This window comes from Vigna unguiculata, chromosome 3 (assembly GCF_004118075.2).
Source record: "Vigna unguiculata cultivar IT97K-499-35 chromosome 3, ASM411807v1, whole genome shotgun sequence".
NCBI lineage: Eukaryota > Viridiplantae > Streptophyta > Magnoliopsida > Fabales > Fabaceae > Vigna > Vigna unguiculata.
The window spans coordinates 43,708,384-43,736,381 of record NC_040281.1 but is presented as its reverse complement, the minus strand read 5'-3'; the positions used below and the strand labels follow the sequence as shown (position 1 = coordinate 43,736,381).

The window sequence follows — 27,998 nt, the reverse complement described above, 5'->3', positions numbered from 1 at the left end:
CATGCAATATTTACTGAAATCATTGCATTGAAACAGATACCAAAAATCATCTCAGAATTACAAGTTCTAGTTTTCTGAAATCCATGTTTAGTTCTGCATCGTTGTTATGCAGATCATCCAATTTGATAAATAATTGTGTTGATTCTTCCATCTACTGCGTTCCAAGTTTTGCAATAGTTACTGCAAATAATTCCAATGGAAGAGCCATCCTTTTCCAAGCCAGTTTGCAGAAGTAACAATGTGGGCATAATTGAGGACCACTATCACCACTTAAATTTTTTCTCTCACATCTTGAAGAGCTAAACGAGCAGCGTTACGTCCAGGTGCTCCCATAACTCCACCACCAGGATGTGCTCCACTTCCGCACAAATATAACCCTTGAAGCGGAGTCTTGTAGTTTGACCTTAATTTCCCAGTCAACGAAATATTCACGTAATTATCATGTATTTGGAACATGGTTATGATTCAGTTATACGTCAAAAAAACAGAACCACATTATATTCCAGGCCACTATAATTTAGCTTACCACCCCTTTGCAGGTCGCATGAGGAAAAGGGAATCCAACCCCATAGCACCATGGAATATATTCCCTCCTGCCAAAACGAACATTTCAAAATGTTAACGGTCACAATGTACAAATTCTTTCTAGTAGAGGACATCGAGGGGTTGGGAAGCTTTGTTTCATTAATGCTTTCTCTTGGGTATCACTTTTGTGCCCTAGAAAAAGCTTTTTGGCTCGCACAAAAATTCCAACTGCATGTTTTTGTTTGGGTGAATATGGCTATGTTACCTGTTAAGCCGATTATCCTTTCAAGATCTGGTGGAGTCAGCATGTCATAACCAATGATTGATGTGCTGAAGCCCGGAGCATATTCATCAATCAACGTGAAGCATTTTTTTGCAAACGATTCCTGAATAGATTCAACATAAAATATTTAATAAGTTTTAGCATTAAGCGGCCAGCTGCTCACACAAGTTGAAGACTAAGGTGGAACAAAAACAAATCCATGCACAGAAATGCATAACATAAGGAAAAAAAATCAATGCAACTAGAAATCCAAAACAAACTGACTCTGTAATCATGATCTTGCCAGTCACCATCCAATGGTTTGTATGGTGTATACTGCACAAACAGGTTAATCACATGCTTACCTATGAAGAACACACATTTCATTAGGTAGATGTTATCAACAAAAGGAAAAACAAAATCAGTTCAACAATGCCAAGAAATCATCATATTAAAGCAAAGTAATAAAACTTCCTCCAGTAAACTAAACGTAGTAGGACATCCTTAAACATAGTTTCAAGTACCAGGTGGAGAAATAGTTTTGTCCAGTACGGAGGGAATTGTCATCTCAATAACCGGTCTTCTCGATGGTGTTCCGTTAGCTGCATCTTGACAAGCGGAGTGAATATCCTCCATGCTACACATATATTAACGGGCAACTGTCATGTTCTGAGAAGAAACAACTTGCAACTGACCATATTGAATAATGTTAAGCAAATGTATATATTGATTAGAAAGCATGACCTGAATCCACAATAGATGATCTAGGATACAATTTTAAGATACCTTTCTGAACCTATATGAATTGTGCCGACGTGCTGTGGGCCAGCATGAGGATGATCTAACTTGCAAGAACGAAATTCGGGCAATTTATCAACAGCTACATTTATTTTTGTAGTCGCCTGTTTCAGTAGATATTTTCCAAATAAAAGAATGCCAATTAATGAAGAATTACTGAGAACTTCCCCAAATTCTGTCCTGAGTAACAATGATTACTGGGAAAAGAAAATAAAAACCTATAACACCAAATCAAAATCTGTCCTTGCCAGGTCTACATAACGGATGCAGTCTGTCAAATGTCAATTGCTAGCATAGAAATTAATCATACTTAATGAAAGAGGTAGTCTCACTGATTCATGTTGTTTATAAAACTATTCTGATCTTGTTCTCTCTTTTTTTCTGGCCATAGGCTGATGAATTTTTGAAGTTTTTACAGGAAATGTGATTTTTCCATTCATGAATTCCAGGCATTCTTCGTTAGCAATCAAATATAAACTGTACATATATTTTAATCTTACCTATTATTCTAGTTCCGTAACACAGTAGAGATTGAGGGTATTAAAAATATATATAAACTGAGAAAAAGCAGTTAACTTACAGAACTGTAGTCAGAGTGCTTAATGGCACGGACAAAATCATCGGGGAGTACATCATCAGGCACTAATTCCTGGTTCATATTAGCAGATTCTATAAATTAATGTCAAGTATAGGTACAGAAGAAGTTAGTATTTGCAGCTAGTTTGAGAACTTACAATGAAAGTTTTATATGGAGTTGCATTGGACAAAACAATTGAAGAATGCACTTCAGTACCATCAGCCAGAGTCACCTATATGCAAGCCATATCTACAAAATTTAATTGCTAAGATCCACTATTAAAAATCCACTTGATTGAGCAAAATTCAAATGTCAAGAACAACACTAACCCCACAGACAGTGCTAGAATTTTCAATCAACAACTGAGACACCTATAAGAATACAGAATATTACAGCTGGTTAGAGCCCAGGAGAAATTGAAAAAGAAAAGGGAGAGGAGGGGCAGAGGTTAGAAACAAAACATTAATTCTCCTTCTTTTATTCCCTGTGAAACAAACAATATCACAAGTTGATATTTTAAATTTGGATCAGAAGAAATTTAATTAGTGAATGAGGTCCTTTCAAACAATAAGCAGGGAGATTAAAAAAAGAAAAGAGACAAAGAATGTGCTTGCTTCCGTTAAGGAATCTGAGCTGCGAAAACTTCATTGTAGCTAATGTTGAAAACTAAAAGATTAAGACCAGCCCAGCAATCTAAGTAAAAACAATCTGAATTCCAAGTTTTCCTTCATTGGGAAGATTTTGATGGCAAAGGACGACGTTAGGATAAAAAGAGCGAACTTGCTAACAAGATTCTGCCTAGGAGGACCAACACTTTAATAGACTAATTTTTTGTACCTGATATAATATTAATAATCTAAAAAGTTAAATAAAATAGTAAAATCAATTATATATAAAAAATTTAATAGTGTAAGTTTTAATTTGACTAAAAGGATATATGAAAAAGTAGATTCAAACTTAAAATTTAAGGAATGGTGTAAAATTAGTTGAAAGCACATGATTATGGGCTCATCAAATAATAAAATCAGAATATTAAAAACATAAAATAAGTTTTATTGTTATTTGCAAACAAATATTCCCTTGAACATTGTTAGAGATCTAACATCAACTAAAGATAAGATCAATTTGCCGGATGCAAACCTAGTTTTGTAGGACTAAGTTAAACTTAAAGTCCACTTTTTAATAAACACAAAAATTGCATGGATGATATCACAATATAAGCAAAATTCATTATACTTACTAATATCGTCCCCAAAGTACCCTTCATTTGAATGAGATTCTATTTCAAATAATCATTTTTCTTTCTTGATATCAAGATCAAACCAATAAAGGAGAGTTTAGAGAAAAAAACTTTCTTTTTTAAATGAGATTAATAAAGTAGATGGCAATTATCTTTCTTAACTAGCTAAATTTTGCTTAATTGACGCATAAATTAGTTATTTTATCATCCTTTCCCTCCATATTCTTCTTCTTGTCATAATAAAATTCTTATTTTATAAGAAATTGTTTACTATTTATTACTCTTGTTGACCCTATTCCTCGTACAATTGACAAGCCTTTTAGCTAGCAAGTTATGGGAAAAACTACTTTTTCAAACGGACAATACCTTCCCCTCTTCTGTTTCCACAACGGCCTCTGCAAGACCAGAACGTACTATTGACTATTGAGATACCCTAGAGTTTGTATTCTTATTCACATTTGAACAACCTTCGATTAGGCCAATGATTATGGTCAGCTTTTCTAGCCTGGTTATTTCTATTTCTAATTAGAAATTTATCAGAGATAAAAGTTAAATATTTTGATACCCTTGACTTGCCTGTGGCCTCTAGTTTCATGGCTTCAATTAACTTGGATCTTGACTAAATTATATTATTTTCTGGTTGTATTTAAAGATCCAGTGGAAAAAGGACACAAACCTATCCGAATCTGCTTACAATGTGAGAATTTTTGCTTTGCTTACTATGAAGGAAGCCAATTTGAGAGTTAATAGAGATTCTTGATGGCATACCTCAGCATTGGTCACAATATGCGCTCCAGCTTCAGTAGCAGCATTACCAATAGCCTTGGATACTGAGCCCATTCCACCTTCAACATATCTATATGAAATAAATAGCATGCTATTTACTCAGCTTTTATGAACAATACAAAGTTATAGACAAAGGGTAGCTAATTGATAGTTTATGTCTCAACTATAATTAAGAAATAATTATTCAAGAATGTAACTTAAGAATATCATATTTAGACAAAATTGGTAGTGACATTTTTCTTTGGACAAATTTATCTACTCATGTTTATTTTTATGCCTATTTTTCTACGTCTAATGCATGTATGAAAGAAAATTTAAACACAAATCAAAGAGGTTAATAAACCCCATCTTTGGAGAAAAGGCCGTCATGCATAATACTTGAAATATGAAAGAAAGTACTCGGTAACCTATCATGTGCAAGTATGAAATGGAGAAAAAAACTGTCTATGGATTCCTTAGTCTAAATGCTTTGGGTAAGATGCACGGGACAGTACAAGTAAACTTAATTTCAGATCACTCCAGCGTATGAAAAATATTTTTGTCAAAGAACAGTATTTCATTCTGACCATGCACTAGAAAGATATCAAACTAGAAAGAGAAATACATACGACCAAATACCACGATCCCCATCAGTTTCTCCCATCACATGATGTAGCAGAACATAGCCACTTCCTGGGTCGTGGACACTGGCCTGCATTACAGATATGGAAATACTATGTATGCTGTGAAAGATGAAACAAAGACTATGCTATTTTTTATCACAAAAAACTCCATAGAATAGTTGTACAGAAATTCTAAGTCTCTGTCTCTCAAAAAAGGATCAAGAATATCAAAGTTTTCCACTTTGGTGCCTTTTTTTGGTTAACAATACAGTGGTGCAATTTTTTACAGTAAAGATAACTGCCCTTACCGTACTGCCAATCACGGCATCAGTTGCAAGGGTTGCCTTCAGAACATCTGCCTGCAGAAATAATGCCATACAAGACTTTACACCATTAAGAGAAAGAATATGTAGAAAGTGCAACCTTATTAACAAGATTTATTCACAACGTATTTGATTTTGAAAGATCATTGGATGAACTCAACCTCAAACTAATGAGGAAAGGTTGCTTAAGTCAACCCCCTCACACCCAAGGGTAGACATCTAGAGCATGAAATTTAGAAGACTAGACACTAACAAGGAGCCCAACATTAGAACTAAGATGGACACCAATACCTTACTAGAATTAAGAATGAACTAAGCCTATCTCAACTTCAAAAGTTAACCCAAGAATGAAGGATTTCCCTCAAGTTATTATAAGGGAAGGGATATGTTGCTTTTATATTGAGCCAGCACGGAATATTAACACCGTGAACCAACAAAGTAGATATCATCATATTAGTATATTGAGAAATGTATGCTTATGAGATGGAATATATCACAAAAGAAAAGATTAAGATTATATGCAATCTTTATTCCATGATCAGACATGCAACCCAGTGTCAAGTTGAACACTTGAACTAGGCTTTTGAAAATATGTTTATATTATAAATAAATAATAAAAGGAAGGACAGCAAACTTCTGAGACATGAGATATGAACACAAACAAAAGTCTATAACATCAAAGAACTGAGAAGATACATGATTAATTTTCAAGGCATGCAGTCAATTTGAAGTTGAAGATCTAAGTGAAAAGTAAATAAAACCATAAAATTATTACCTCAAACCAGTTATTCAAAACTTTAGAAGCTGGGGACAACAGAAGGTCCATAAAGTCCCTGCCAAATAAATAAACAGTTTCAAATTAGTTGCTATCATGTACTCTTTACAGTTTTGCTATTCAAGGCATCCCCAAATCATTGGTCATAAAACAAAATCCTCTTGGATAAACAAACACGCTTACACCATATCCTTTTGTCCCAAGGAAGACACATGCCGCAGACAACTCGCCCAAAATACAGAATTCTGTATTTTATTCTTCAACTTTTCATTAATAGACGCTTTATGCTGCACAGATTCAGGTGGAGGCGAATCCAGCACTAGATCCATGAACTTAGAGAAGTTCTCAAGCTGACTCTCATATCTAAAAGATTAAAACAAAGAATTAAGAAAATAAAAGGAAAAGCAGGACATCTTATCAAATCATGAACATACAGTCAATGCAGGTTGAATATAAGGTGATCAAATACACATCTTTGCAGAGATTAGTGAACAGATTGAATGAAGAATACCAAGACATATTTTATAAGCTGCATTACTGTTTAATATCAGCTGCATTACTGATTAATAAACAAATAACTTTCAAAACTTTTATGGTTATCTATTCAAAGCTGGTGAACCATTGAAAGAGCGAATAAGATGCAGTTTCGTAAGTAGTTTTGGTGATGTCAGAACTAAAGTTTGACTCTGGTAAGGCCTTTCGACATAGTTTATCGATGTGAAATTCAATTCTGATTTTGGAACAACATCAAAAGTCAATCAGAACTGAAGTTTGACTTCGGTAATTCGTGATAACATAGGTAGTTGGAGTGACACTCCTATTTTTTTATATTAATTAATACTAGAGAGCTTGTAAGAAACTGTATCTAGGTTTTGTCCGTAAGCCTGATATAGAGTAGAATAATGCAGCAGAGTGGAAGAAAACAGAGAGACCTTGGATAAGCCTCAGCATCTGCGAGCGAGAATTTGGATATCTCAGAGTGGTTGAGTTGCTTATCGGGTCCCAAAAGAAGGTAGCGTCCATCAAGGCAGGGCGTGAACGACGACGGATTGCGCTTCAGAAGCTTCAAGCCATGCTTCCCCAACTCCAATTCCTTTATAATGGACGGTCTCAAAAGGCTTTGGAGGTAACTGCACCGCGAAAACTTGAACCCCGGAACAAGCTCCTCTGTCACGGTGGCGCCTCCGATCACGTGGCGGCGCTCCAGGACCGCCACTGACAGGCCTCCGCGCGCCAGGTATGCCGCCGCTGTGAGGCCGTTGTGGCCTCCGCCGATTATCAGCGCGTCCCATTTCTTGCCCTTGAGAGTGGCGGTGGCAGTGCTGCTGCTGAAGCTCCTTCGCCACATTGTATTAATGTTTAGATTTGTGTTAATTATGAAAGTATCATGGTTTTAATATTATTGTGGGGGGTTTACAGGGTTCGCGGATTTGCAAGGTGTGGGTTTATGAAATATAAAAGGTTTATGTCTTTGTACTGAATCTCAGATCGGTTTCTTTACTTTTTTATTTTTTTTTATTTTTATTTTTTTGTCATGTATCGATTGTGTCACCTAACAATATGATGTAATAGTGTTATGTTTCACAAGTAAATATTTGTTAAGTCTATATTTGATACGGGAAGTTTAATCTGAATTTAATGGATGTATTTACGAAATTTTAAGAATTATATAATTATAAAATGAAATATTAGGATAATATAATTATAATGTAAAATATTATGGGTATTAAAATTTTTTAAAGATTATAAAAATATGAAAAATATACATACATAACACATATAAGAAATATATTATGTATAGTAATTTATTATTTTATTTTATTCATAATATATATATATATATATATATATATTTATATATACGGGTCCTCTTATAAGAATTTATTATTGAATGCGATGATAATGAATTTGAAACTAGTTTGAATGAAGTTAAACGCAATGTTATTTGATGTTATCTTCAAGTCATAGAAAGTTTTATCATTCTTGATGTCGATACAAGTGAATTGAAAGATTTCCTTTATTTATGATTGAATCAATTAAATCAAACTCAAAGTGCATTTTTCATCATATTTTACAAAATAGTCGTCAAATCAGCTTACGAAGATTTTTTTTTTTCCTAAAAATAAAGTCATAAAATTATAAATCCAAGAATTTTCCTTTTCAAATGCGGATTTATACGGGTTACTTAGAGACTTAAGCAAGTGTCAATTGTATTAACACATGTGTTATTGTCTTAATCTCAATTCAATTTCAATTATTTTTTAAATCGAACATTTTTTTCCTTTTTCAAATTTAATTTTTATATATACAAATATTTTTATAAAATTTTAATACAAATTTAAACAAAAATGCAATGTAAAATATTTTTAGAAATATTTAATAAAAATATCAGTATTACATATCTGTAAAAATTAAATTTTATCTCCATTTGGAAATAGACAAAATTACTCCATTTAAAAAAAATAACAAATACAAAAATTAAATTGAGATAAAAAAATATAACAACTGATACTGATAATAACACATAACACTGTGATACAGTTAATGGTACTGACATGACACATTACAATTAAATTTATATATATATATATATATGATTAAAAAATTACAAATTAACACGTTATACATTTTTAATATTATTAATACACATATTTAATATTATTAATACATTACTAACAAAAAAAAACTAAATTATATCACATTTTAAAAATAGGAACCTAGTCTAGAAAAATAAATTTAGGGATGAAATTTTGATATGAAAATTGTTAGAGAAACATCATTTTGAAAGGAGAATCTTAAAATGAAATTTAAATATTTAATACCGGAGTATTCCAAAATTCATAAGAGATTTATTTGTCTACATATTACTGCATTCGATCTTTTTGGTCCAAATGCTGTCTCGATAGTTATGTCACGTTGTCCTTAAGCCTATAAGCGATATATAGACTTTAGCAACCACGATATATTATTTGAAACATAATTTCAGTTCTCTCTAAAAAAAAAGATATAACACCTAATTCTACAAGAAAAAATATTGATTTTTTTCACGAGGTGGGTAGAGTTAGAAATTTAGATTTAGAATTTCATATTTTTTTTGTTACAAAATTGACCCTATACCAATTTCCATTTTATTAGGGAGTTTTCAATACATCCATAATTATGAGCTTCATGTTATTCAGCCCAATAGACATCTCAGATTCAGGACATCCCAATTAAATGAAATGACAGTTTCTCATTTGGAATCTGTACAATACAAATTTTTATCAAATCACACATCACCCTATACTATACTTTCTAGTTAGTTCTTTTAGAGGTTTATCTAGAAGATTTGTGATATAACTAGGAAGATGTTTCAAATACCACGCTCCTTTATTCAAAACAACTTTAAAAAATTATTCAAAAAAATGATAAAATAAAATTCAATAAAAGAATAATAAATACAAAAATACAAAAATAATCAATTCAAGTAGTTAATGAAAACAATAAGTTATAAAGAATATAAGAAAATTGAGAAAATAAAAAGCAAGAAAATTTTTTTTTAAACATTAAGAGAAGAACTCAATATTGATGATTAAAATTTCTCAAAACAACATTCAAGAATACAATTAGAGATTAAAAAATGATCAAGAAGAACGTAACAACTTTAAAAAGGAATTCAAAAAAAATAAGTAAATAAAATTTAAGAAAATAACAATAAATAAATAAGTTAATGAAAATGACGAGTTAGAATAAATTAAGAAAAGTGAGAAAATAGAATTAAAGAAAAAGATTTTAAGAAGTTTAAGAGAAGAACTTAATATGATGATTAAAATTTCACAAAAAAATAATAATTCAGGAACATAATTAAAGATTAAAAAAAGATAAAGAAGATGATAAAAACTTTTAAAAACATTTCAAAAAAATTTAGAAAATAAAATTCAAGAAAAGAACAACAATTAAAAAAAGTGCAAAAATAAAAAATTCAAGAAGTTAATGAAAATTACGAGTTAAAAAAAATTAAAAAAAGTGAGAAAATAGAATTAAAGAAAAATATTTTAAAAAGATTAAGAGAAGAACTCAATATGATGATTAAAACTTCACAAAACAAAATTCAAGAACATAATTAAACATTAAAAAAGGTATCAAGAAGATGATAAAAACTTTTAAAAAGAATTAAAAAAAATTAGAAAATAAAATTCATGAAAAGAACAAGTAAAAAAAGTGTAAAAATAAATAATTAAAGAAGTTAATGAAAATGACGAATTAAAAAAAAGTGAGAAAATAGACTTAAAGAACGATATTTCAAGAAGTTTAAGAGACGAACTCAATATGATGATTAAAATTTCACAAAACAAAATTCAAGAACATAATTTAAGACTAAAAAAAGGATGAAGAAGATGATAACAACTTTTAAAAAGATTTCAAAAAAAAATTAGAAAATAAAATTCAAGAAAAGAACAACAAGTAAAAAAATGTAAAAATAAATAATTCAAGAAGTTAATGAAAATGACGAGTTAAAAAAAATTACGAAAAGTAAGAAAATAGAATTAAGAAAAAAGATTTTAAAAAGTTTAAGAAAAACACTCAATATGATGATTAAAATTTTAAAAAAAGATTGAAGAACATAATTAAAGATTCAAAAAAAGATCAAGAAGATGATAAAAACTTTTAAAAAGAATTCAAAAAAATTTAGAAAATAAAATTCAAGAAAAGAACAAGTAAAAAAAGTGTAAAAATAAATAGTTAAAGAAGTTAGTGAAAATTAGGAGTTAAAAAAAATTAAGAAAAGTGATAAAATAGTATTAAAGACAAAGATTTTAAAAAGTTTAAGACAAGAACCCAATATGATGATTAAAATTTCACAAAACAAAATACAAGAACATAATTAAAGATTAAAAAAATAATCAAGAAGATGATAACAACTTTTAAAAAGAATTCAAAATAATTTAGAAAATAAAATTCAAGAAAAGAACAAGTAAAAAAGTGTAAAAATAAATAATTCAAGAAGTTAATGAAAATGACGAGTTAAAAAAATAAGAAAAGTGAGAAAATTAAATTCAAAAAAAAGATTTTAAAAACTTTTAGAGAATAACTTATTATAATGTTAATTGGTCAATTCTAATATGTCAATTCAAATATTGCTCCATCAATCTCAATGTGGATGCACACCCAAGTTACACAACCAATATTTGAGTAGTTATCCCGACATCATTAGGACTCAAGAAATAGCCATAAACAAAATGAAGCTTTCATTTCGCAACAAAATTATAAGCAACGACTCATATATAACCATTTGAAATTTGCATTACGAATAAATGTAACTTTATAGCGCTTTCAAAATTGGAGGCACAATATCAACCCAAGTTAAAAGACTTTGAAGATTGGAGGCAGTATTGTTAACTGCTATCAATACAAAGAGCTTCATGAAACATTTTAAAGGGACAATTTTGAAAGGGACAATTTTGACGTGCATGAAAAATTTACACAGAATAAAAATCATGATCCATACTCAACTCACATTTTCAAAACAAATAAATATGAACTCAATTTATAATCCGAAATCCTTCTACTTTAGCCCATAAAACCATCAAAAGACAAACAAGTAATTTATCAACAGTTCAATAACAAGGGGCAAATCAAAATTTTCTATTGCAAACAAAAAAAGTCAAAGTTCACTTTGACAATTCTATTTATGGTGGCTCAACTAAAATTATACCCATACAAAATTTGCACAGTGAACCAAGAAAATCAAAGTGCAATTCGAGAATTCCACGCGAGACAACCCAAAATATACCCTTTTGGAACTTGCATTATGTACCAAAAAAAATCAAAGTGCTATTCACCAATTCCGTTTAGAGAGTATACCCAACTCAAGTTATATAGGGTTTTCAAAATTAGTGTCACATCTACAACTTGAAATTTTAGAATGAATAAAACAATATATTGTATGTTGTCAAAGTACAAAGTAGTTTTTGATACTAATAAACTTAATATAAAGCTCAATTTTAGCATGTCAATTGCTCTCACAAACAATCTCATATTCTTACTATGACGAATAAGTAATTCAAATTGTGCTCCATTGGTCTCAATGTAGATGCACGCACAAGTTACAAAGCCAATATTTGAATTGTAATATCCCGACATCATTAGGACTCAAGAAATAGCCAAAAACAAAATGAAGTTTTCATCTCGCAACGAAATTATAAGCAACAACTCATATATAACCATTTGAAATTTGTATTAGGAATAAATGTAACTTTATAAGACTTTCAAAATTGGAGGCACAATATCAACCCAGATTAAAGGATTTTGTTAAAGGACTTTGAAAATTGAAAGCAATATATAAACTCAATTGATAGGATTTTCAAAATTAGAGGCACAATTGTTAACCGCTATCAATACAAAGAGCTTCATGAAACATTTTAATGGGACAATTTTGACATATGCATAAAAAATTTACACAAAATAAAAATCATGATCCATACTCAACTCACATTTTCAAAACAAATAAATATGAACTCAACTTATAAAATTTACTGTAATAATAAATTATACTCTTATTTGTGATTTTATAATGTTTAAACTTTCACTTGACTTTTACGTATATTTTATTAAACATGCCGATAAAAAAGATTCCTTTCAAAATCATCGAAATCTAATGGGTGATGCGAAGCAACGTGACAGATAGGGCTTTGATAACCCTTACCCTTTATTTATTTAAATTTTATTTATTATTTATCTTAGTTTTTGTAGCCTCCTGTTCTTGCGGAAAGCAGTTCTGGAATGTGGTTGAAGAAGTGCAGGTAAGAGCTTCCAAGTCACGCCTCCGCCCAAATGCCTACAAAAAACCCACCCTTCAAGGTTTGGCCCATTTTCTCTTTACACATTTCAAATGATGTATGTACCTACCATAAACGCCGCAAATTTTATCTCGTTTTTGTTTTTAGTCACAAATAAGTAAGTAACCGAATAAACTGTATGTACTGTATCTTCATGTCTCCCTACTTATTAATCATGCATCATTATATTCTTATAATTTCACTTTGCAATATTTCTTCATCTAATTAACAACTACCCTCTCTTGGATGAATCATTTGATGCAATCTGAGTTTGTTATCTTTCAATAGATAATTCTGGGCTCTTCTTCCAAGGCTCGTAGAGAGATTCTTTCTGAGATGGGATACGAGTTCACAATAATGGTATGTGTTGTGTGTAATTGCTTCAATTTTTTGACCGTACTTCATTAATTTGATGGAAGATTGAAAGAGTTTGGCTTGGCTTGCAATTTAGACTGCAGACATTGATGAGAAAGGTATTAGGAGGGAAAAGCCAGAAGATTTGGTAATGGCATTAGCTGAGGCAAAGGTATGAAAGTTTTATCTTCGTCTTATTATTATTATTTTATTTATGTCGAGACAAATCAAAGAATCACTTCTTTTTGGGTGCTGTGGGATAAGAATTACACCCCAAAAATAGGTCTGAGTTTGTGTTGGTTGTTCTGGAGGTGATTGATTCCATAAAAACATTTGGTTCTTTTTTGACTTCGTGAAATCCTTCGACACAGTTGTCCCTTTACTTCCTCAAGCGTTATAACCGGTTTCTTTTGTTGATAAATTCGTCTTCATCAGAGTCTCTATCTCTATAGTAATGTTGTGCTAGTGCATTGGGCAGTTATAGGTAGCCAGTGGCGGGTGAATCGCATTATATTATATCCATGACAATTATAGATCCAAGAATACTGGTGTTTTTGTGTAAATACTTGAGTTCACCTGGTTGAGGAGAAAAAGTGGGAAGGTTGAAAAATGGGTGAGGATTGGAGATGGTGTGGGATGGGATGATATGATTTTTATTTTTTCTAAAAGTTTGTTGTTAGCTGGTGAAAAATCTATTTCAGATAATTTCATGCTACACGAGTGATTGAATATTTTAGGGGTGAAAATGTAGATGAGTATGCAGAAGGATTTCAGATAATATTTATTTTAGAAGAATGCAAAACTTTTTCTGCAACAAGTTCATTCTGAATTCTAATCTCCTTAAACAAAGGACACCATCATGCATTAGAGCCGGTTGTAACACAAGATCATGGTCTTTGCTTAATTTCTGATAATATTTATTTTAAAAGAATGCAAAACTTGTTTAAGGTCTTTGTATCTGATTATGGTGACTGAGTATGCAGAAGGATTTCAGGCTGTCATCCGCCCTTCCAGAAATTGCTTCTAAAGAAACTAAATAAATAAAATAATGGAAAATATAGAGCAATTTGAAAATCTCATCATCTATTGATTCTTCCGAGCTGCGTTTAGTATTCTAACCTTGATATTCTTATTAGGCCGATGCTATTGTGCAAAGACTCCCAAATGGAGGTCGATCGGAGGAAGATGATTGTACAACACTGTTAATGTTAATTACTGCAGACACGGTATTCTGTATTAACTATTTTTTGTTTCAACTATAGATCCTATTTCCATCGGTTACAAATGCATGACTTTAATTTTCTTTTAGCGGATAATATCTGTACTACTCTAACTCTGTTCCGGTCTCTGCAAACTTATCCTGACGGATAATATTGTCCAATCATCTCATCTTCTTGTTGCAGTTTACAATCATATAAATAACTTAATTTTTGTAGAAGAATATAAATATTTAGGTTGAAAAGAATGGAAAGAAGTTGCGTCTAGTAGAATAGTATGGCATCCTCCATAGAGAAGCTTATGGAATATGTTCCCAGGCCTTTAGTTTCCCTTCACTTTCATAATGAATCAGATTAGTTATTTATGAACCTACGGAGAACATAAATTAAACTCAGTTTTACTTCTACGTGTATTCTTGTTTGATGCAAATGCCATTTTATTACAAAATCAAGCTATAGATTTGGCTTCATGTACACTTTTTTTTTTTGTGTTTGGGGTCACCATATTTTCTGTTTCACACCCTATATGTTCTTGCTTAAACTTTAAGTTACAATCTAAATCCTATATGGCCAGAAACCTTATACTGATTTTTGTTTTGTTAAAAATTAGACTGCTGTAAAACTGTTTGTGTTGTTGCAAATATTTTGCAGGTTGTAGTGTATCGAGGAACAATCAGGGAAAAACCCACCAGTGAAAAAGAAGCACGTGAATTCATCAAAGGTTTGCAGCTATGGACAGATTTAGTTCACTGCTTTTGTTGTCACGGTTATTGACAGATTTAACAGCCACGTTCACACATTCGAATATTTGCAGGATACTCTGGTAGTCATGCAGCAGTCGTAGGATCTGTTGTAGTGACTAACCTTTCAACTGGAAAACGTTGTGGGGGATGGGATAGTGCAGAGGTACGAGAAAATAAATTTCCTTCTTCGTATGCATAAGTATTACCACCGTTTTGAACGTTCCCCTTACCCTACCTGGCTCAAGTCTTCTTTTATCTAACAACCAAGTTGCATTGTTTACATTGACACATTTTATTGATTGATTCAACGTTTCTCTTGGCTAACGTTTTTGACTATTATGGCAGGTTTACTTCCTTGAAATTCCAGATGAGGTCATTGATAGTCTGGTAAACATTTTAGAAGTACACTTTTCACCCTTACACTGAATTAGTATGAAGGTGAAAAGAGTACTTTAACTAGTTTCTCAAAACATATGATCTTCTGAAACTTTCTTTCAGGAAATTCTAGTCAACCTGAATACTATAAGTTTTCTTATTTGATGGGAGCTTCTCAGATTGACGAAGGAATTACATTCAACGTTGCTGGAGGGTTGATGCTGGAACATCCATTGACATTACCCTTTGTGGATGCCGTAGTAAGTTATCTAACTTTTCAACAACACATTCACTCTCAGAAGAAGCATATGCATGCACATTGAAACATGATCCTTATGGAACTGTTAGCTTCAAATCCACTCATAATAAGCATTACTTTCAATACCTTTTTTATTGGCCGTAATTATCGAGGCATTGTAATCTTTTGTTCATGTATATCCACAACAAGCAAATATTTGCATCTATATTTATCACTCATTTTCTCCATATCTGTGCCAATTAAGTTAATTTTCTGATGTGGATTCGTCCCTCTTGTTTTCTTAAACAAAATGAGCTGTGATGCTTGTGGTAGGTTGGCTCGACTGATACAGTGATGGGACTTTCCAAAGCTCTTACTGAGAAACTCTTCTTGGAAGCTCAATAGCTGGCGCCACAACACTGTCACTATATTCCAAGAGATACCAGGTGCTGGCTCACGGCGAAAATTACTGCAATTATATTCAGAAGTTTTGTTTGACCAATTCTTGTAAGTCAAAACATAAAAAGAATGCTTGTTATTTAACTTCAATGCTTTGTCTCTCAGTCTTGCATGACGTATTGGTTGTATCCACAATCCACTCTTGTATTACAAATTTATCATACAGATGAATGCATCAGAGGCTATTCCTCTGAATTGCATTTACGAAAAATGTTAATTCCTTCCTGAGCACGTGAGGATCTTGGAAAGATTTTGTTAGAGTTGAGTCACAGTTAGAATCTCACGTTAAATATAAATGGATAACAAGAACATGTAAAGAATAAAAGACCTACAAATCTATTATTCCGAAAGTTGTGTTAAAGTTGATATCATAACATATAGTTTGTTTTACAATGAGGGAGTTGTATCCCTGGCTTTCCGAAATTTCAGGAAGAAGACTTCCAGAATCAAAGTTCTGGAATACATAAATTTATTCCGGAAAAGGTTTTCTATAATAGGATGTCTATTGTAAACTTTCCCCAATGTATGTATACAATGTTTTTCAGAACAATTCTTCCGAAACACCTCTACATAAAATGTTACCAGAAAGAACTTTTCCGAAATGAGTTTTTTTTTTTTTTTTTTCATTTTCTCTTCTTCCTTTGCAGCATTTTTCCCCTCTTCTTTCTCTGCACCAGTGGTGATGGTGATGTTTTTTTCTATTAATGTAGCGGTACAGTTAGAAATAGTGGGGGTGCAGGATGCAATAGCCTAAATTAGATTATATTAGAAAAAACAAAAGTTCTAAGAAGTAATTTTATATTAAACTAAGAATACCTAGAATGATCCCTTGTCATTTAGGATTCGTCTAGTAAGCAACACTTGTCAAGTTATTGAGTACTAACAACTTATTGGAACCTAATTCCTAAAATCAGTTAAAAGCTGTTGAAACATGAATTGAAGGATCTGTATAGACACTTAAATTAGACTAGTTCCATGTTTTCATGTATTATCAAATGAATTAACTATCTGAGTTGCGTGATTGTAATGTGTACCTCATACATATCATCTTTCTAAGCACGTAGGGATGGAGAGTTTCACTAGGTCATCTAACGAGCCTAAACTACATACATGCTCATATTTTCGTGAAGTGCTAATAACAATGTTCACCATTACCTGCTTAAGTGGAACACAGCCAAACCTATCGGCATGTGGATAAATTTAGTATTATACACAATAGTCACTTCAAAATCATATAAATATAATGATCAGATTTTATACTAACCTTGTTACCGGGAGAATCAATAAGTACTCTGTTAATAATATAGTACTTTGTTAAAAGATATTGTGTTGCATAAAGTCCTAAGATTGTTCATTACAACTACTTAGGGTGGGTTATATGCATTATGTGATTGAGATACAGAGATTTGATATCATTTCTTTTCAAGAGTAGTTCAGCGAGTAACTATGCGTAAAAATGTCAAAAATGAGTTTTAATAGTTACTCAATCCGGTTCTATACGGATTCAAGATAATTTAGGTTAGAACATTTTTTAAATATAGGTTAAAATAAGTTCGACTCATTTAATCCGCATATTAAATGAGTTAGAGTAGAGTGAAGATAAGTACTATTAAATGAGTTACAGTAGAGTGAAGATAAATATTTTATTAATATTTTTTATAAGTTTTTTATTAAAATTATTTATTACTTTTAATTATATATATTTACAAGTTGATCTTTGTACGTAATAGATTATTAATATTGTTTAATAATACTTAAATAGTTTAGATATTTATACATTGATATTTTAATTTTCAACAAATATTATTATAATAATATTTGAAAATTACTTAAATATTTTAATTTTACTATTATATAAAAAGTTGAATGGAATCAATTCATTTTAACTGTACTACAATAAATATATAAAATAAATAATAAAGATAAAATATTTTTATTTTTGTACTCAAATAGGTCCTAATTTTAGTTAATTTTGTTCAATTAGATTTTTTTTACTAACACTGATTAAATCATTAATGGCCATGAACAGTGACGGTCACATGTTATTTCGTGATTTTTTAATTTTTAAATTTTTTTTAAATTTTTTTTAAATATCCACATGTCAATTTAACAATGTGCCACGTGTCAAGTCAATGTTTTAATATTAAATTTAGTTTCTATATTCGTGATTTTTGTTCAATCTAGTCCCAACTTTTTTAATGTGAACCAATTTTGTCCCTCTCCAAATTGAAACCAAATTTAATTTTTATATTAAAATTTACATTTTTAAAAAAATATTTTTATATAATATATTAAAATTCACATAATTATAATTTTTATATAAAAATTAAATTTGATCTCATCTTCGATAGAGACAAAATTGGTCAATTTTAACAAAAAAATGAGACTAAATTGAATAAAAATAATAAATATAGGATCAAATTGAATATAAAACAATGACTCTGACATGTGGCACGCTATTGGATTGACACGTGGACATTTAAATAAAATTTAAAAAAAATTTAAAAATTAAAAAAAATTTAAAAAAAATTACGAAGTGACACGTGACCGTCACTGTTCATAGTCGTTAATGATTTAAACGGTGTTAGCAAAAAAATGATTTAATTGAAAAAATAGATTAAAATTAGAATCTAATAGAGTAAAAAAAACAAAATTATGAATAATTTGACAAAATTCAATGAAAATTGGGATAAAAGATATTTTAACCAATATTTTATAAGTGAATCAGTCATTTGACTAACCAATTCGTCAATTTGTGATGAATTGAACAAAATTACAAGATTTCTGATTTACTGTAAAAATTAAGTCAGATGACATTTTTATAGCTCATCGTGGTGAGATAAACCCCTAATTGTGAAGAATTAGATGGAGATAAAATCGAGATGACTATTAATAGAAAACACAGCTTGTAAAGGGCATTAATTCCTTCACTGATGGTTTTACTTTTACAGTTCTAGTACGAAGAGAAAACAAATATTTTTTCAAGCGTTAAGAGGTGTAAGTACTTACAAATGCTTTAGCACTCGTTCTGGTGAAATTTTGGGTTAAAAGGAAATCAACTCTTAAATACATGGTCCACACATCGGTTACCCTCATTCCTAAATTATTTTTTTTATTAAATTACCCAATGAAAGGATTAAAAAAACTCTAATACCCACTACAATATTAAAAAAATATTTCAGTGAAAATAAATTAAGAAATAAAAAGTAAAGCACAACCATCACTTTTAAAGTTTCATTTTCAAAATATAATTTATTTATTTATACTTTTTCTTCAAATTTGCTCGTGTTTTTGAGTTTAAACAATTACATTTAAATATAAAAAGTAACGTTTTTCTTCTAAAATTAAATTATGTTTTATATCTATTGGTTTATATTGTAACAATCCAATTTTTGTAATCATTCAGTAATTATAAGTAAGATCATAACTTATTAATAACAACAGTAATTATAGCAATAATGATAATTAAATTGAGTTTCAATTTAGTTCTTAACAACTAAGACAACAAGAGTGTATTTCAAAATATGATTTACATAACTCATAAGTAATCCGAGTCAAGAATTAAAAGTTTAATACAGTCTTTCAAAAGATTAACACATATTTTCTAATTTATTTTGAAAGATTAACACATATTTTCTAACTTATTCCTATGTTATTTCTTTAGTGGATAGCTCTAGCTTCATTGCTAGTGTCCCATCTACTCCCGAATATACATAATACGATCATCACAAGAATAAGAGAAACGAAAGACACAAAATGTAAGGGTGAGCTAAATATCACAAAAATAATCTATAATTGAAAAAATATCATAATTTTCACCATAATCTTAAATTAAAGTCAGTTAACTAAAACTCAAAGCATCAAACTACAAAGAAACTTCAAGACTCTAGACTCGGACTTCCGAAAGATTAGTATATTGAATAGACTTGTGAGACTATGCACCTATCATGCATGCTACCAAATCCTCCATTGATATTTCAACACTTTACAAAATCCTCCATTCTCCATTGATGTTTCAACACTCAGAACCAATGTCCCAAACCAAGTCATGATAGGGTTAACCCCACTAGCTCCCTAAGTATGATTCTTCGTATCATACTGTCTGTCATGTGGAGCCTCCTTCAACTCCACCACCTAAATGTCCTACTCTATGTGAGTTAAGCATGAGTCAGGATAGTCTCACATCACAAGTACCCTTTAATATACTTGACATCATCCTAGATTAACATTCTCCTTTAGAAATGTCTAATGTGACAAATAGTACATTAGACTTTCACAAGTATTGTTCAAGAGATATAGCATGACTCTATAATAGATACTCTATTCATAGTTTAGTTTTTTATTCATAAAATATTCATTTTTCTGGTCTTCACAAACTATACAGATAATTGTACAAAAATTTAAAAATATAAAAAAATAAATTTTAATTGTACAAAATTTATTTTTATCATTATTTTAACACATAACACAATACAATAATAAATATAATTTGTGATAGGTAAAGAAAATTATTTTGTAAGATATAAACCACTCCTAATATAAACAAAATGTCACAATGTTATATCGTTCATGGGCAATGCTACACATATAAGTTTTTCTGAGAATGAGGACTTTCTCAACCCTTCATATTTCTCTCATCCTTATCCTCAATTTACAACATTTGCAAACATACAACTAGAGATGTCAAATGGGCGGGTAGGGTACATGTAGTAGCTCCCCTATACCCTACCTGCTGGATAAATATATGTCCCGTACTCGCACCTATATCTGTTGAGTATTCGTTATGCAGACATCTACATAATTTTTTAATATTCATGTATATCCACGGGTACCTGCGGGTATTTACAAAAAAGTAAAAATAAATATTTAACAACATATTTTAATCGTAAATTCAAATACAATACATAATATTCATAAATTTTAAACCATGTTCAAATGACCTATTCAAAATAATGTTGAATGACAGTTTACAAAGAAATGATTTTTTTAAAACTAATTGATAAGAAAATAACGCATTCAAAATTAATATGTTAATATTTTAATCATGTTTTTTTTTAATTTAAATTAAAGTATAGCGGGTACGGGTATCCACGCGTACAAAGATACTATGTTACCTGTACTTGCCCCCTTAACATGCGAGTATTAAAAATACCCGTATCCGTTACCCACGACTATCCATTTACAATATCTATTTCCTATCCATGTCACATTCATTATTATGATATTAAATTTGATTATCCTTTCTTGATTCTGACAAAGCATAAAGAATTAACATTTCAGTCCCCAAATAACTCATCAATCTAACATGTTTCAAATCATATATTTTAATTGAAAATTCCTTAAACCACTTTGATAATTAGTAAATCCACAATTTCACAAAATTAAAAGTCTCAATCAACCTCACATTTAAATCAGAATACTTTTCAGAATAATTTGTTATCTTTCTCATATTTAAGTCAACATATATTTATACCTCAATATTTAACTCCCCTTACTTAGATGAGGTACTCACTGAATTTGTGTTGGGCACCGCCAATTTCTCCCAAAATTTGTCCTATACACATAGTTAAACCCTAAAATAATAAATTTTATGATTCTATGGTCAACACTGGATGAAATTTTATCTAGATTACAAGGAAGAAATCACATGCAACCCTAAAATATTTTTCATGCATTATAAAAACTAAAAGCAACCCCAAAGAAATATTTCACTCATCTTGATTGCTTATATTGTTTTTAATTTTAAGAATGACGAAAAATATTTGAAACTTTTAAAAGAAGAGAAGATAAGAGATATGAAGGAGATGGAGTGAAGGTGAAGAACGAGTTCTATGCTATGATGAATAAATCACTCGGTTCCCAATTCAAATTCTTTACTAAAAATACTAACATACCCTTAGTTATTAGTTTTAATATATATATATATATATATATATATATATATATATATATATATATATATATATATATATATATATATACTTATGTTTTATTTGTTGGGTCGTCGCATATATAATTAATGTTATGAACATTTTTCTTCTATAAATTATTGTGTGCAATATTTACACAATATTTATTTCTATGATTACAAACATAGCTTACCCAATAACTAAAAATGATTAATATATAAATTTAATAATAATAATATATAACTATAATATATAAAAAATTCTCTCTTTTGTGTTCACAATTTCTATTTTTATCTTTTATAATATAATTATTTATTTATTTATTTTTTAAAGACTAACAATTATTTTTACATGTTTTCTATAAATTTATTCTAATAGATTTTTTTGTCAATCATAAACAGTTATTTTCTCTATTTATTCTTCTTTCTTCTTAATAAATATAAATTTACTTTATATACTAACATAATAATAATATTATAATATCATCACCTACTAATATAATAATATATATATATATATATATATATATATATATATATATATATATATATATATATATATATTTAAAAAATATATACATCGGCGCTATCACGCGTATGTGTTTACCCTAATGATTTATAATTACAATAGGAACAAGATTTAATTTTAAGATAATTTCACAACGGTTAATTTATTCTTTAAAATACATAGCTCCGAATAATTAAAAATTATTAATATTAAAATTTAATAACAACAATAATAATTTATAATTACAATATAAACAAGATTTAATTTTAAGATAATTTCACAATGGTTAATTTATTTTTCAGAATATATGTGCACTTATATATTAAAATAAATCTACTATTTCATTTATTATTGTTCGAGATTTTTTTATTTATTTCAATATGTATAATAAATCTTCTACCGGTGTGTGTATTATCGTAAAGTGAAATTTTTATGTTAATTTTTATTTTGACAAATATCAAAGTGTTCTACCATTGGAAAGGGTTAGAAAGAAGTTTACAATAGTGTCGAGAAATTCTATTTGAGTTCAATAGGGACAAAAATTAACTATTTTTATCGTTAATGTTATAAAGTTTCATATCAATTAATTAATTATTTTCCAATTTACTAATTTTATGAGCGTGATAAATTTATATACATTTGCATATTTAGTTAATTTAGTATGATATTATATCAATGATCGAATATACCAAAATATATATTTACCACGATATATAAATAAACATAAGAATAAGTATAAATGCATTTATTTTTTAATAAAAATATAAAATATCTTTATTTGATTATGAAATGCATTTTAATTTATGGTCAATTATAGTTCTTTATTATTATACACTTCATTTAATATTATTACTTCCCCTTTTAATTCTTGATCATTATATCAATATGTGAAGCTAATGTAAGTATTTCTCTTTATGGTTGTTTTGTTTTTTATTTCTTTGTAAACATATAAAGTTTTTTTCTTTGTGATTTTGAGACTTGAAACTTAACCATGATGTCAATATTCATAATACAAACTAGATTATACCGTAAATAGTCAAAGTTTAGAGTAAATTAATATTTTTGCTTTTTTATGTGTATAAAGGATTTTCTTAAGCAAATGTTTTTTAAACTATAATTTCAAAGAATTTTTTTTAAATTTTTTAAAAATATTGGTCGATGGATTTATTGTTGCCTATTGTGCTTTTATGCGCTTTTTGGCCTTTTTTGAGCGCTTCTACATGCACTTCTCTTCATTACGTTGGTGATTGTTTGAGCTTATGATTGGAGGGTTGAGGATTTGAAAGTGTTGCTTTGGTTCGTTGTGCTAAAAATGAGAATTTTTTTTTGTTTGGATTAATTGTTTTTTTTTAAAGCATTGGTATCTTGACAAGGGAAGAGGATTTTGTTTTCTCAAGTTTACGATTTTGACAAGGGAAGGAGATTTTAGGGTTAGATAGAAAAAAAAAATCTCACTATTAAAAATAGTCTCGAACAAATTGGATGAGGATTAAGAACATAGTGTAAACATACAAGACTAATCTAAGGATCTTAGATTATAGATCACCATGGACCTCCTATACAAAATTGATCCAATCCATTTCAATTAAAATTCTAAGAGCTTGATAACATTAAACACATAAGTTTTTCATATAGTTTTTGATAATGTTTTACACACTCAAATGAATATATTGTTAATTTTAAAAATTAAAAGCGTTAAAAATCTTAGTATAGTTATAAAATAATAAGTTTGAATCCTAGTTTTAAATTTGGTTTGATTATAGGTGATGGAGAGAGGTTTCTGCCAAAAAGAATAAGTCTCTAAAAATTATGATTGATTATGAACATAGTCATATTATAACACGAGTCATGTTAAATTAAATCACTATATTAAAGGATGAAAAATAATTAACTACAAATTATTATACGTGAATAAAGAATGGAAGAAAGGATTTTCAATCAAGAATATAAAATTAAGTTGAGATAAAAACATAAATAAAGTAAATGTCAAAAAATAAATTTGCAACACATAACAGATTTTATTTTCAAGACAGATCAAATCTTATTATTACCTACCTATAAATAAAATCGATATTTTATTTAGTTTCTAGTTTCCAAACCCTTTAACAGGGGCGGAACTAGCATAGGACAGGGGAGCCACGGCTCCCCCATTTTTTTTTGAATTTTTTATATATATATTTATATATTTTTAAAATTATATTATATATTATTTATATTAAAATTATATTATGGAAAATTATAATAAAAGATAAAATAAAATAAATTAATAGAGATATTAATTTATAAAAGAGATTAGAATTTTTTTTTGACTATAAGATCTTTCCACCATGTAAATTATCATGAAAGTGTATGAAGAGAGATAAATACAAATAGATAGGTTGGAAATACATAGATTGAGATTCATGTATACATTCTTGCATGATTTCTCACACTAGTATCTTATTATGATGTATGTATGTTAGTTTATGATTCTTTTTAGGATGTTTCTTCCAAATTAAGTTTATCCCAAATTAATATAAACCCTAATTATAATTTTAGGGATTCTTTTATGAAATTGGTATGAACCCTAATTATAATTTTTCTTAAATTATTATAACCCTTAATTATGAAATTTAGGGATTTTGTATTTTTCGCTACCTATGGTAAATTTTTTTTAAGTTTTGAATTTATACAGTATAGCTTATTTAATTAAAGTAGTATGAGTTTTGTTATGTTTTGCATTGTGATAATTGTGATTTGTGAATATAAAATTTATTTTTTTTAAATAGGTAAGAGGTGATAAATTTATATTAGAAAGATTATGATAAAAAGTAAAAAAATTGATTCCTTTTTTTCAAAGAGAAAGGTTTGTGATGAAGATGAAAAAGAAATGCATTTACCTTAACTAAACTTGAGAAATTTAATAAGAACCAAGAATTTAAGACAATATAAAACAAATATATAAAGTTCTTAGAGTTACATATAATGAATTTAACAATTCATTATAACGTGATATGAGAAAAACGATATCAAATTTGACAATACCACCAAATCAAATTGATGAGATACGAATGACTTGTCTAAAATGGTATTCATGAATTGGTATCATGATATAATAGCAAATGATAGTAATATTTTTTTGAATTCTACTATTATGTATGTTTGTTTTAAGAAGAGGAAATGAAGAGAAAAAAATGAATAGTTTTTCTTCTAAAGAAAAATTATATATAACAAATCTAATTTGACCCCTACAATTTTAGTTCAAGTTGCGTCAGTGCCCTTTAACATATTCTGAACACAAGAATGAGAAAGGAAAATGTATATGTTTTGACCCATTCTTTATTTCTTTGCTAAAAACGTAGGAGTTCTTAAACATTTGTTAATGCTCTACTACTCCTCTTCTTTCTATATATAATTTCTGTTCTATTTGTAACACATTCTATTTACATTACACATTTAGGGATATCATGGGGAAATTTTAATTATATATTCTCATGTATCATACAATACAAAATAGTTTGGGCAAGACGTTAATATACCAAATAGTCAAATATTCAAAGTTATACTTTAGTTATTTGTCTTTTTCTTTAATTACTGTCTCAAAGTGAATCAACGAATACATTATTGATATATATATTTGGAAGTAATGAATTAAGATCTATATGGCAACCATTTTCCTTCGAGAGTCCAAATTTTAAAATATAAAGTTTTCGTCTGACAGAAGAATCAATCCATTTAATTGAATATTTTGGTTTAGAAACATGAATTTATTTCCACAGAATCCGAGAATGCATCTTAATTGTTTTGGATTTTGTTTTAAAGAAAAGAAAAAGTGGGTAGTACGCAAGGGATCGGTTAATGAATTAGGCAGTGTTGGAAAGTAGTTGAGGGTTAATTAAAAATGAAGAAACTTAGTGAGGTTATAGCATAATTAGTCGAAGGGCGTACAGTATAGTTAATAATAATAAATGAAAAGATAAAGAAATGGTCTTTTAAGGCGCATAGTATATGCACAGTGGTTTAAGACCACCTTTGACCAAAAGGTTAGATCTCCTTAGAGGAGACAATTAGAGGTTACAGTTTGTAGGCTGAGATGTTATGATACTGACAACAACTCAACTTTCTTAGGGTAGCATGACTTAATAGGGGTTTCTCTTACAATACAATCTCCTTTTCTAAACGTTGGTCCACACCCTTCACCCTCGTTTTTTTACTACTTTATTTCCCTCTTCATATTCCATTTCTTCAATTACCTCCCACTGCCAAAGAAGATCCCGTCAACAACAACATCACTAGATCCATTCAAACTATCTCTCTCTCTCTCTCTTTCTCTATGGATCACATTTCGACCAAAAACATATACTATAACAAAGTGAATTGTCCCTAACCCCCAAGTGAGAGAAAGACAGACATTCCAGTTGTATCTTGTTGCTTTTTAGGAATGCAATTTTATGTGTTCCCAAAGTTTATCATGCCAATTATTGTCTTATTTATTTAATCTTCCTCAATATACGTATAATACCACTCTTATTTATTCTATACCACACCTAATACTATAATAATTATCATCATAATATTAAAATCTGCCTACCCGCGTTGTTTAACACACTTGCATGCATGCATGCAAACAAATCCCCCCACGATACCCACGTGGCATCTAGATTCACGATATTATTGGTATTATTATATTAATTGTTGGCAGTAAATCAAATTTAGGATTTTCGTCGAATTAGGTGATGGATACGATTTGGGTAATTATTATTGGTATTTTTATTTCTTTTTCTATCGGCCTCTTACATTGGGAAAGTGAAACACTGTGACAGGTGGGTCCCATGAAATCCAACAATCATGATTAGGGAGAGCATTACATGTAAGACCGTGTAGAACTGCTGTTGTGAGGCGGTGACCATTACTTGCACCACTCGCATGCACGTACGCTCTCTCCCCTTCTACCAATACAACACAAGTACTGATATTTTGGAGTACACAACAAGAAATATACATCTACTGCACTCAAAATACCATATTTATTAGTTTCTAATAAAACATACGGTTCTCAAATAAATAAATAAATATTTGTCCTCGTTCGAGGTTCTATCTCTGATAATGATTAATAGGAACTTTATTTATTTAGGATGAACAATAGTGTGCGATAGATACATACATTCCTTCACACGTCACATGCGAACCAGAAGCAGACAGAGCAGAAGAGGAAAGGCTCAGAGTTCGAAGTGAAGGTGAGGATAATGTTTAAATTATTAAAAATTAGAGGGGTAAAAAGTATAGTTATTATTAATTAGATTAGATTAGATGGTTTAAAAGAGTAAGTATTTAAAATTTGATAAAACGAGGAGGTGAAAGAGTATGATCCACGTAAGAGGAGGTTGCGTGAGGATGTAGAAAATGTGTGTAAATGAAAACATAAGCCTGGTCTTGGGCTAATCGTAGTTTACAAAGCGAATAGAGAGAGGGCATCTTTTGGAAAGCGTGGTCGTCCCCGTTTGTCGAACT

At 29.5% G+C, this 27,998-nt stretch overlaps 2 protein-coding genes across 4 annotated transcripts; one reads left to right on the top strand and one right to left on the bottom strand.

Annotated features, from left to right (window-relative positions):
• Positions 1-9: 9 nt before the first annotated feature.
• LOC114178226 (pyridine nucleotide-disulfide oxidoreductase domain-containing protein 2) lies at positions 10-7,338 on the bottom strand. The gene is made up of 15 exons (XM_028064014.1): positions 6,821-7,338; positions 6,072-6,251; positions 5,889-5,946; positions 5,099-5,149; positions 4,797-4,879; positions 4,171-4,258; positions 2,492-2,533; positions 2,320-2,394; positions 2,166-2,234; positions 1,574-1,689; positions 1,312-1,424; positions 1,073-1,152; positions 791-911; positions 527-593; positions 10-403 (listed from the first exon to the last, which is right to left on the bottom strand). The coding sequence occupies exons 1-15, from the start codon at positions 7,234-7,236 to the stop codon at positions 271-273; spliced, it is 1,692 nt and encodes a 563-aa protein (XP_027919815.1). The 5' UTR covers positions 7,237-7,338; the 3' UTR covers positions 10-270.
• Positions 7,339-12,548: 5,210 nt separating this feature from the next.
• LOC114177383 (maf-like protein DDB_G0281937) lies at positions 12,549-16,375 on the top strand. 3 transcript variants are annotated; one of them, XR_003603130.1, is made up of 9 exons: positions 12,549-12,728; positions 12,995-13,066; positions 13,158-13,232; positions 14,197-14,286; positions 14,929-14,998; positions 15,092-15,183; positions 15,366-15,392; positions 15,519-15,655; positions 15,967-16,375. XR_003603130.1 is itself a non-coding variant. In XM_028062702.1 (9 exons), exons 1-9 carry the CDS (start codon positions 12,702-12,704, stop codon positions 16,036-16,038), a joined length of 621 nt encoding a protein of 206 aa, XP_027918503.1. In that variant the 5' UTR covers positions 12,557-12,701; the 3' UTR covers positions 16,039-16,364. The 3 variants fall into 3 exon arrangements, 1 of the variants encoding a protein (XP_027918503.1); XR_003603129.1 differs by having other exon boundaries at positions 15,366-15,407; positions 15,967-16,374; XM_028062702.1 differs by having other exon boundaries at positions 12,557-12,728; positions 15,366-15,407; positions 15,575-15,655; positions 15,967-16,364.
• Positions 16,376-27,998: the final 11,623 nt, after the last annotated feature.